Source organism: Taeniopygia guttata, chromosome 12 (assembly GCF_048771995.1).
Source record: "Taeniopygia guttata chromosome 12, bTaeGut7.mat, whole genome shotgun sequence".
NCBI classification, from domain to species: Eukaryota; Metazoa; Chordata; class Aves; order Passeriformes; family Estrildidae; genus Taeniopygia; species Taeniopygia guttata.
The window spans coordinates 7,097,606-7,109,949 of NC_133037.1; the positions used below are offsets into that span (position 1 = coordinate 7,097,606).

General features: G+C 44.3%; 1 protein-coding gene across 13 annotated transcripts in view; it reads left to right on the top strand.

The window, feature by feature from the left end:
• Positions 1-12,344, top strand: part of CADPS (calcium dependent secretion activator) — a 206,109-nt gene that overhangs the window by 125,217 nt on the left and 68,548 nt on the right. For all 13 annotated transcript variants that reach the window (XM_072934705.1, XM_072934712.1, XM_072934707.1 and 10 more), the window contains exons 13-15: positions 670-857; positions 10,852-10,953; positions 11,783-11,846. In XM_072934705.1, coding sequence (XP_072790806.1) covers positions 670-857; positions 10,852-10,953; positions 11,783-11,846 — 354 coding nt within the window. The remainder of the gene's footprint in view (positions 1-669; positions 858-10,851; positions 10,954-11,782; positions 11,847-12,344) is intronic.

The window sequence follows — 12,344 nt, forward strand, 5'->3', positions numbered from 1 at the left end:
AGCCCCTCAGGCTGATACAAAGAAATGGTCTGAGGTTCCTGGATGTGTAAGGGAACCCTGCTTTTGAGCAGAGCTCCCCTTGTTTTGGTGCCAAGGAGCTGGCGATGTCAGAGCATGTCGCCAGCAGCACGCAATAGGGACAATGGGAAATGTCCCTTTCTGATACTGCAGAATTGCCTTTCTCCATCTGCAGGATGTTCCTACCTGCCAGATGCAAGAGAAGTCATTTTTCAGTGTAATCCTCTGTCCTCTTCCCCCAGATCAATCTTCTGCTCCCGGCCAAATGTACAATCCCATCCCCAGAATGAGACTATTGTTTCACACTGTTTAAATAACCAAACCTTGTCATCTCTTAATAGTGTCTTTTTTTTCCCTTTGTATTTTTTGCTAGGCACTGACATGAACTGGCCTAACTTTTCAGCATTTTAAATGACTTTCCCTTTAATGGTAGCATAATATGTTTTTGCTTATGGTTGCAATGAGTATATGCTGTGTTTGAGTAATGATGTGCAGACTGTATTGTTTGAGTGACCTCTCTCCTTTTTCTTTAATGTAGCCTTAGGTTTGTATTTCTTTTTATTAGAGCAGTTGACCACTACACCTCCAAATCTGATAGCCTTTGTATTTAATAACTTATATTTAAAATCAAGTCTCTTTATTTCTAAACAGGGCTGGTTTAGTCCTGGCCAGGTCTTTGTGCTAGATGAGTATTGTGCACGTAATGGAGTGAGAGGCTGTCACAGACATCTCTGCTACCTCAGAGATTTGCTAGAGCGCGCAGAAAACGGAGCTATGATTGACCCCACCTTACTTCACTACAGCTTTGCCTTTTGTGCATCACATGTTCATGGCAACAGGTAAGGAATTCTTCTTGGCTAGCAGTGCCCTGCCTACAAGAGATGACTTTGTCAAATACAGGTTTCCTTGGATAATGCACAACAGTCCCCAATTTGTTTTCACAGTGGATGTTTGGCAGCAGCACTTCTAGTGGCATAGTCGGTTTGTTTGTTTGTTTCATTGCTTGTTTAATGTAAGCAGTAAAAATGCACATAGAGGATCCAGAAATAAAGGTTTTTAACTTGCCCAGGCACTTGCTAAGATGCAGTTCTGAACAAGATACAGTTGCAGTCCCTGTGACTGTCACGGGTTGAATAAATAGAAGTAAATGATACACCGTGCTGATTTAATTGCTGTGCAAGAGGATCTGACAAGTTGTAGCAGTGAAATTTTCAGCAGTATCAAACTTCAGTGCTCAGAAGGGCTTTAAGCCCTTGGGCACCCATGTCTTATTTAAAGCCCACGTGACATCAGTTCAGAAATTGCTTAGACATAACTGGAAATTTTATCTTACTCTGTTACAAAGCAATTTCAGTTTCAAAAGATGACAGTTCCTTTCTCTCAAATATGACAAACCTTTGATGGGAGGAACTGGAGATGTGTTTTTCCCCCCCTCTCCATTTATTTTGTTGACAGCTGTAGCATCTATTGCAGCTTCTTTTTCTGCTTTTTTTCTGTTAATTTATATTGTATACTTTGAGATATCGCTTTGTATCTTACATATTTTGCTGAAGAAAGGAATGCTATAAAATAATTAGGTGTTTTCATATACCTCTGGTAAATACCACCCTGATTTACAACACGCATTGCCCAGGTTTCACATTGCAAGGCTGTTGCTTGCTTTTGCAGTTACTTTCCTACATCTTGTCATGGAAACCAAGTTTTGCTTCCTTAGTTTCTTTTTTAGTTCTGACTTTCCGTTGCTCATTCGTTCTTTCTTTGCCAATTGTTATATGATTTCAGTTGTTTCCTTTCAGCTTAATTTCCTTTTGTTTTATTTTGAGGTTTTTCATGCTTTCTTTTTATTTCTTTTGCTTTTGCTGCTGGCCTTGCCCCCCACATTTCAATCATTCCCCCAAGCCAACTCATGGCAGAATTACTTGGTGGGTCACAGCCAAGTGCAGACGGTGAGGGGGGCAAAGCCTCTGCTGCTGAAACGGAGACAAAAAAGGATTCCAAAAAGGAGTCCAAAAAAAAGAAGGAGCCCAAAACCCAGCCGAATCCAGAGCCGAAAAGGTAAGTGAAAGTGTGCAGTGCACAGGAGTGTGTTGCAGAGGGCTCCTCAGTCACTGAGCACCCTGGGCAGTTGCACCCCCATGGCTCAGGGAGACCTGACTCCAGCACTGGGGTGACATGCTCTCCTGGGAGCTGGATAGCATTTGGACACCCAAGTCCTACAGGGGATCAGAGACTTAGGTTTTTAGGTGTGCGTTTAGAAGATGGCTCACATGGTGTTTAGGGGATGGGACCAGCCAGTGAAAGTGGCTGCCCCATTGCCCTTTGTCCTAGGCAGGACTCATCTCAGCTGACAGCTGGTTTGGGAACAGGACTTGGCTCAAAGCCCATCTAACAGAGGGGAGGTGGGATGGCCCCGAACAGAGAGGAGGTGGGATGCTCATCACAGCTACTCCATGTACCTCTGCACAGCCAGGGCTGGAGCTTTCTCTTCATCCGGGTTGGTGGCAGGAGGTATCTGATGGTATGGGCCAAGTGACAACCTCCCATTCCCTCTCCATGGGGGTGGAGAGTTGTGGGCTCAGGAAAATGTCATGCTTTCAAGCCAGTCCCATGCTGTACGGCTGTCCAGGGCTGTGTGTGGCTGCTGCGCTCTATGAGGGGCTGTTGGGCACTGCCAGAGGGGCAATTTGGCCATGGATGGGCTATTCCAGTCACTCATTTAAAATATTCCAAGAAAAGAATGAGGTGTCTTGCTATGACTTAGTTGTCTCTAGCTGACAGTTGACTTCACATCCGAAAGCTGAAGGTTCATGTTCCTTCTTGGTCTGTGCCGTCTCTCTGTTGCCTGGGGATTGCAGGAGGCTCTGTGTGGGAGATGCAAGGCTGCAGCATTGCGCGTTCCCACCAAGGGCAGGCTCTGCTTAACACCCAACAGTTTGCCATGGAGTCTGCGGGGTGCAGCGTCTGGCTTTTGCTACCAGAAGGTCACAGAAAGGGACCACAGGAGGTCTCGGAGAAAAACGCGACTGCTTATCTTTCGTGTCTACTCTAAGCAATCTGAATATCTGATTGGAAGAGTCACGATTTCTTTCCAGAGAGCTGTTGAGGCCACATGCATCGTGCATTTGCGAGCTGGCTGGCAGAGAGCGATGGAAAGCCGCTGTTTACCCATGCAGTCCTTACTGGCAGTTGTGATGCAGTAAAGCCACGCTCGCTTTAGCTCTGTCCCTCCCTCCCACCTGCTGTGTCCATGCATTGCTCATTGCCTTATGACTGGCCCTGCTCTCCCCAGGAAACTACAGCTCATGACAGAAACTTTCCGTGTGAAAGTTGTCAAGGTGGCACACCTGCCCCAGGACCTGGCACAGCACCCAGCAGAACATCCTGGAGTGGCCACATATTGCATCGTTGTTGGGATGCACAGTGGTCTGGGAAAGACTGAGTTACAAGACATTTTTGTGTTTAACAAAGGCTTCTTTTTCCACCAAATCTGAAAAAGTGTTGATTTTCTTCATAAAAAAGAGTTCCTTCACTTTTAGACAGTGAAAACCCCTGAATGGGTGGCTTAGCTTTCCCCAGGATGAAGTTGGCTGTCAGACAGAATATGCCACCCAGTAATGAAGGTCGAGCAGGGAGATAATTTCATGTGGCTATCAATCTCCTGTATTAGCAGCAGACAGTGATGGAGCTGAGGTGGGCTGTCTGTTTGTATCGTGTTTGCATAAGGTCAGGCAGCGAGACAACAGTCGCTCGCAGTCAGCGGGAAGTGCAGGCAGGCTGTGGATGCCGAGGACAGCCTGAAGGTCAAGGCTGACAGGATGACAGGTGTCAGTGTGGGGATGATGCCTCCTCGCCCGTCCAACCCCGCCTCGGCAGCGCTGCCGTGCCGCAGCCAGGACGGGAGCGGGAAGGCTGGTGGTGGAAATGCAGATCTAGCTTGGGGCTGGCCCTGGGGCTGCAGCAGGTGAAGTGGTCAAAATGGGATTTTGTGGGCAGTTTGGAGCCCTGTTGCCTTGCAAGTCAGAGTTTGGTCTCCCCTCTCCTTTGGGCTCATGTATCTTATTCAAACCCCTGACATGATCTCTCCATACCAAGGCTGTAAATCACTGCTATTTGCATGACAGCCCACATAATTTTTATTTTAATTTCATCTTTTTCACAAGTAGAAATGGAGTTAAATGTAGATTACTTGCCCTGAGTTTCATCTCCTGGGACATCTGACTATGCAATTGCAGGGTGTGAGGAAAACAGGGACTAGCAAGAACAATATCTACATGGTTTACTGTCCTTAGGTACTTGCTTTTCACTGAGACTGAGGAACTTAATGCTTTTTAATTGTGGTCTCTCATTAGTTGATAATGGAGTTTTGTCCACTTGGTATCACAGGATGCCTTTTGCAAAGACTTATCATTATGAAAAAATATTATTTCTGATGTATTTACATAATTGACAGATAGTAAAGATGCAGAATTATCCAGACATCCAACAACACGTGGTATGTTTATTGATGTCTCTTTGCTTTTGGTGCCCCCACTATGTTGCTTTTCTGTATCAATATTCCTCCAAAGAGCTAGCAAAGGCAAGAGCAGGAACAGTTTTGAAAAGACATTCATATCATAAAGTTGTGAAAGGGTTTAAATGGCCACCAAGATCTTTCCCTGCCTTCCCTCTCCCTCTGTCCTCATGTCATGAGGGCCGTGGCAGTACTGCCAGCGTTGTTTGACACACCGAGAAGTGATGTGTTAGAGGAGCCTCACCGCTTCCCTGTCCACACATGGGAGAAGTATTGTGGAACAGAAAGTTGAGCTCAGCTTTTCTAGGTCTAAAGTTAGTGCTTAGATCTTGAGCAGTGGCTCCTGTACCTTGCAAAGAAGTGGCTATCAGGAATGGCCTTGGTTTCACTTGTGTATTTTTTTTTTTAATTTAGGCAGAGAATAGCATTATTTTTAAAGTTAGCATCATTAAAAACTCTTTTTGTGCTTGTTAATCCCAAACTTTTAAAAATCCAAGTTAAATATTGATAATTTGCATGCTCAATATTAGCAGACTGAGCTTATCAAAATCAGGATGCTGGACTGAATTCCCTTCAGCCTAATAACAACCAAGTACCATAATCTTCTGCAAGTTGTTCAATGACTATTTACCTAGGGTTCAAGCAGCTACAAGTCTCTGTTAATTAATTTGGTATATTAGTGATTTCCCTTTCTTCTGTAAACTGTATTTTATGGCCTCAAATTTGTTTTCAAGAAAAAGCAATTTTGTTAACAAATGTTACCATTAAGTTTCATTACTGTTTTTACAATTGTAAACCCAGCAGAAATATGCTATTGTCATAAACCTTCAGGAACTGAAAACTCTACGTGACATACCTGCAATATTCTCCATTGTACTGTAATTGCATATCTGGTCTGTTTCACATAAAGATTTCCACACGGCTATTTGAAACAAAAGAAATAGAGGATTATTTTCGTCCCTCAAGCAGTAAATACACTTTATCATGATATCTTCCTGTGCTCCCAGAGCTCAGTGTTGGGTTTCTGGTTCAGATGCCTTGCCCTGGCTGCAGTAAGGCAGGTTCAGTCTGGCAGGGTGTGGTGCCTTGCCCTGTGGTGAGGTGCCAGCTCCGTGTCCCATCCAGCGCCGTGATCATCCCGTGGTGACACAGCCGGTGCTCCCGCTGTCTGTCGGATGGGATGTGCTCCTGCACTGAAGGGCTGGGCTGGCAGCCACCAGCAGGTCACCGCTCAGCGCAGGAGGCTGACACGACTCAGCACTATGGGTGTAGGATGGCAGGGCTCAGGAACCATCCGGTGCGTCAGGAGTGTGGATCGCAATGAGAATCAGTGAGCTGGCTGTGCTGCAGCGTGGAGGAGAGCCCGAGCGAAGGGAAGGCAGGAGTTGGGAGATTAAATGGTTCCCATGCTCGGCAGCACCTCACGGGTGGCTGGGGCAGCCCAGGAGCGCTGGGGTGAACAAAGGGCTTCTCACCAACATTTCCCACACGGTGTGAGGCCCCAGAAGAAAGGGGAGTTGGGGAAAATCGATGTTTGCTGAATACACTTTTTTCCTTGGGCCGTAGGCAGGTGGACTCTTTCAGGTCTGGTCTGCTGGGGAAGATGTGAGAGGCAGCCGTGATCCTGCCCACATCCCCAGAGCCCATCCTTGTGCAACCGGTGGGGCTGCGCAGGCAACTCCTCCAGCGAGGGCTCCTGCAAAAGCCTCTCCTGACACATGCCGTCCAAGGCACTAATCATCGATGTTTACTGTATAGCTCATATGTGCTGCACCTGGCAACCAGCAAGGGAGCTGAAGGCAGCACGTGTTTTATATTTGAGTTGTTACTTAAAAAATCAAATTATTTGCATCAGTTTTTGACATTGTTTTTTTTCCCTTGGCTCTGCATGCCAGGGCTCACAGTGCGTGCAAAGATCTGTTTGCTACGTGTAACCAATATTTTCCCCAGTAAAAAAAAAAAGTGTAGACAAGTTAAACATAAAAGGTGTAAAAGATGATATGTCTTTTCATTTAGAAGCCGACGTGGTATTTCATAGAGGCTTATGTCAAAGAGATTAACGTGCTGGAGCTATACTGTATATTTATAATTGCATACAAATGCATGCTATTGCTTCATATATTAGTCTTTGTTAAAAAATCATTTTGATATATTTGTTTTAGCAGCATAACTAGCCCTGGGGGCACCGGGTATAATTAGAAAAGGGCATGGGGGGAGGCGGGACTTGTAGAATAAAGCAGTGGCCTTAGGATCACAGGTCCTAATTATAATTTATAATTAACCCCGGAATTTGCACAAACCATCTAAGCTAAACAAGGACTATCATTTTTGCTGTTTAAATTGCAACCCTTTTTTTTTAATTTCACCACCTGCTTTGTTGATGTTGTTGTTTTTGTGGTTTAAAACTTAAAAACATGGGGGGATTAGGAAAGTGGCATTTAAAACTTTTCATATGAAATATTTACTGTGGGAATTTACTAGTTTAGAGCCAACACAGTGAATCTGCAGCAGAAGGAGTGATCTGAAACTTGTTTACTTATAATTAAAAATCTCGTTAGTTATTTTTCTTGCCTTTTTTGCCCTTCTGCTTCCCTCTCTGCCCACAGCTTCTGCCGTACACCTCAAATACCCGTGAGCAGGAGCTGTAGAGAATTGGATGGAATTGTGTCTCCACACAGAAGGAGACATTAACGTTGTTTGTCCAGCTGAATTCATAGACCCAAACCCATTTCGTCCCTCATGCATTTGTATATACCATGTACATCCAAAACTTCTGTTCCACCCTTTTGCTCTTCTCTCACTTCTCATCACTGCTTCAGTGCAGTAATGATATAGTTGTGGACTGTGAGAACATCAGTTCCTGCAGCTTCGAGAGATGCTGCTTGCTGGAGGAGTTGATGCTTCTGTACATTAGATCAAATCTCTGGTATCAAAGTTGAGCTGGAGACCTTTGCTGAAAACAAAATTGCCAATAAACATCAGAATGAGCTGTGCAGCTTTAGATTCTCCTGGGGATTTTTCAGCCCCATCATCTGTGTACCAAAATTGTCTAGAGCACAGAAGTGAATCTTAAATTACAGTGATGCTAAGCTATATACCCTTTGTGTTCTTGCAAAAGGGAAAATAAATATGTTCCCTCAGAAAGATTATATTTTCAAAGTATATTTGACTTGAATATTTAATTAGGTTTCAAAATTATCGAGCTAATAAATTAAGTGGAAGGCTTTGGGTAGTGTTTTTCCAGTTCTATCTATATCCTGCATTTGTCACTAATTAATGAGTTTCTAATGCTTCAGCTTCTGGGAAGATGAGCAACAAAGATTAACATAACTAGTAAATCCAAAGATGTGCAACTGGGTTATAGTATTTGAAATTTGACAAAAACATTGGAAGTATTATTATTTGTGACATGGCTCAAGATGGGGGATTGTGAGGAAAGCAAAGATGACAGAACTGGTGCTAACCACTGTGACAACAACTTGAAAAGCAGCCGACATGACATCTTTCCTATCATGCTGCCGAAAATGTCAACTTTGTGAAGGACAGTGAGAAAATGGTTTGCCGAAAATCTGAAAGGTAGATTCAAGAGATGCTCATCATGTCAGATGCAATATAGTCCACAGCTGGGTGAGAAAGGGAGTCCTTGCCGTGGTGATGGCTCTCGCTTGGCAGGCCCTTCCAGACATCCACACTGCTCCAAAAATGGCTACAGCTGACCTGTAGATTGTCTCAAGTTTGCATGAGACATGAGAGCAGCTTGTGCTTACTGCCTGCATGGAGGGACTGGTGGCCAGAGCCACTGGGTTTGTGTCCTGGATCACAAGAAAGGGGAAGAATGAAGGATTAAGCTTTCATGGTGTGTGTGTGTGACATAGGGGTTTGGTTGGCATCCCTTCAGGTGTTGTGACTTGGGCAAAAGCCACATTGGCCAGAGTTTTTCTGTCCAGAGCCTGCCCTTTGTCTTTGTGTGGGTCAGTGATGCTTCCAGAGCTGCCACTGCCTGGCCAAGACACACCTGATGCTGTCAGGTCAGCCTGTGCTGGGTGTCCGCCACGAGTTGTTACGTGGTGAGTAACAACCATGTTACACACATGAGTACAGTGAGAAGCTCTGAGTACAGTGAGAAGCTGAGATTCACGTGAGAAGGCTGTGACCCAGCCTGAGCTGTCAGATCCTGCCATTAAATCTCACTGGTTGAGGTTATTGACCTAGCAAAGGGTAACACAATTTTCAAACCATTTCCAGTCCCACAGCAAATCACCACCAGGGCAGGCAGCTTTTACTCCCTCGTTTGTCAGTGTTGATACAATTAACCCAGTGACACTCTGAGCTGTTGTGGGTACAGGGCAAGGACCAAATGCCAAAAGTCAAATGAGGGCTTCAACCCTGCACCTTAATATATGGCATTTATTGTGATCTGCCTTGAATTATCTCTCTCTTCCTGGGAACAAACTAGGCACTGTGAGGTGCACAGTATCACAAAAGGCATGGACATCTCTTTCTGAATATTAAATATTTTATGGAACTTTGGAATAAATTATATTAAGCATGTTAAGACATTAATTTTTGTTCAATATCTAATTTGGGTTTTTTGTGGCTTGCTCATTTTTTCAAAATAACTAGTACTAATTAGTTACTAATGAGACCAGATCCATACTTCCAAAATTGTTTATGAAATGTGTTCCCCAACTGAGACATTTTATCCAAGTTTCAGCCTAAATCTTTTTTTCCTGTTTTTTTTTTCCTTAATACACAACTGAATTTGGCAAATAATCAAAGAAAGAATCTGATTAAATGCTGTTTAACTTTAAATACATGCCCTGGTATTCAAGTATTTTTCTGTGTCCATGCTGCAAGTTTTATTTAATATATATTTAGCTTTAAAATTTTGCAGTAAATATCATCTACGGTTTGCAAGTTCCTCTTCCCAAATGTTTTAATGGTTTATTCACCTGTGTTGGAATATCAGAGTTCATATTTATGGTATTAAGAGCTTACTAAATGTAGGGTCGAGGAGAAGTGATTGCACAGATTTTATAGATTTTAATTTTTTTTATAGAATTTTTTTCTTTTTAAGTTTAGGGCCTTTGATTTTTTAAGAGGAAAATAAAGCCAACCAATTAACCCCTGACAGGAGGTTCATTAGAAGCTTTGTAATCCCTTGCCAAGTCTTTTGTAAAGCCAAACCAGTCTAGTACTGCGGATTTATGCAGCTTAGGCTGAACACTGGGGGAGGCCTTTAAGTAAGAACATTTGTTCAATTTTAAGATGTCTTACGTTACCTAAAGATCGCCTGTGCCAGCAGAGTTGTCCAGGAGTACACAACCCCTTAGACTTTGCTCCGCAGTGATGGAAGCAGTGCCAGTGACTGTGTGCCTGGCCAATCCCTCTGGTGGATGGGTGGGTCAGGCTCGCCCCCTCCTCTCGCCTGGGATGCTGCTGCACGGCGGGTTTTGCCATGTGGGGTGGGGGAGAAGGAGAGGATTGGGTAGGTTGGCACCAGCAGAGGTACAGGATGGAAGAGCACAGGGATCACGGCATTATCCAGCCCCCAGGAAGAGCCTCAGCAGGGATTGTCTGCACACTGTGCTCTGTGAAAGATGAGAAGTACCCCAAGGCAGCAGGACCTGGGTGTCTCACAACACACTCCTGTGCACTCCTCAAATAGAGGGGCATCAAGTTGCCTGAGAAAATTTGAGATAAATTGCATAATGTGTTCATTTTTATAAATTAAAATTAAACTACTGAAGAGGCATTGCATTTCCAATGCAAAATGCATGTCACTCTTCAGGCATATTTCGGCAGAATATATTGAAGATGGTTCACTTCAAGAAACCTCTATAATGGGGTGATTCAGCAGCTAGGAAGGAGTGCAGAATTTTCTATTCTGTTTATATATATGTCATTGATATTCTTTTATACTGTGAATTGTGTTAAATTAGCAGCTGAATTTTTCTGGAGAAATTCAGTCCCTGTTTTTCCAGCAACCGGCTCAATCCTGACAGGAGAGCTGGCATTGCACTCCCTGCATATACCTGTATTTTGAGTGAAATCTGCTTTCCCCAACTTCTTTTATAATGAAAATAAGGGGGTGGGGGGTTGTCCACATCTAGATTATCACTGTAAGAGAGGACACTTGTTTATTTGTTTATTTTTGATACTTTGGCAGTGGTGCTGCTGCAGCCACCCCTGTCTCGGCACGGCACATCCTCTGTCCCGGGTCTCACAGTGGGAGAGGGTCCTTTTGGAAAGGCTGTGTGCTGCAGGATGAGGTCCCAGGGTGCTGAAGTGGAGTCTGAGTCATTGTGGCATTTCTCCTGCAGGCCTGACGGGATAGGAACTGTGACCGTGGACGAGAAAGAGCGTTTTGAAGAGATCAAGGAGCGGCTCCGGGTGCTGCTGGAGAATCAGATCACACATTTCAGGTAAAGGCACCGAGCCCAGGCTGAATGCGAGAGAAATTATTTCCTCACAGCTCCCTCCTATAAGCAGTAAAGCCAAAAGGCAGGTTTTGAATGCACACAGGAATTTTGCATAAGTGACACAGACCTACACAGGGCAGCGAAGCATGTTTATAGCTGGCGTGTGATTTTAAATATATATCCTTTAAAGGATATTTCAAACCATCTTGCTCCCATAGGCATGGTAAAGCTGTGGATTTTTTCTAAAATATAACAACAAAAAATCCCTTATCCTCTTATTTCTCTGTTCCTCTCTGCTCAGTTATAACCCATTTACCTTCTCCCTAACATTGACAGGCAGGGCTTTCTGCAGGGATGTAGTATGGACAGTATCCTACAGTATGGAAAAGTTTGAAACCCCCAGCACACTGGTCAGGTCAGGCAGGCTGTGGACATTCACATGGATGGGTGATGTGCATTACCTACACCCTGGTGCATTGCCAGGTCTCCAGCTGGAAGTAAATATCCTTTCCAGAGGAACTTTTTCCCCCACATTTTTAGTAGAAAATGATATTATCTCTCCAAGAGATCTAAAAACTCTCCAGGTGACACCCAGATTTAAGAAACTGCTAAAACTATCAGTTTATTACTAACCCATATTCTCTTTTGCTGCCTTAGTCTTCACCAACAAACCCTTTCAGAATGTTACCCTAAAGAAAGACTGCACATTCTGAGCAGAGAGACTAGAGAATTACTTGGAAATAAGGAAATACTTAGGAAAGCATCCTTATGGCTCAGGAAAGGCTTGTTCATGTGCACTTGGTCTAATGCTAAGATGATGTGCTTTCTCTAGGTACTGCTTCCCATTTGGCCGTCCAGAGGGTGCACTGAAAGCCACTCTGTCACTGCTGGAAAGGGTAAGCACAGAAATAGCAAAGAGTAATTCAAATGACCTGCTTTCATGTATTCTTCCATCTCTAAAAGCTTGAGAAGCTCTTGGCCTTGCAGAGGACATGTAATTAATGATATCTTACGCTAAAGTGTGGGGCTCAGGTGGGGTTGGTGTCTCCTGCCTCTGCTGAGGGGCAGGTGTGTAGCCTGACCACTAAAGGCACAATGTTCTGTGTCTGTGTTGTCAGGTGAGGGTGAAGGGTCTGCCTGGCAAAGGTCCGTATCACAGACCCTTGGCAGCAATGCCTGGCTGCTGCCTGGTGGAATTCTCATCTTGAGGCAAATTTGTTCCCTCTGGATGTATCATGCTCACCATGAACCTCCTCCCCATCCCCACTCCAACATCCTTCCCACCTCTGCTAACCTACAGTATGGCCAAGTCTAGACCCAAACCCAAATCAGTCAGTAAAGCCTGGGAAGGGCAAAACATTGCCTGGCACTGGGCAAGTTGTGATAAATCTTAA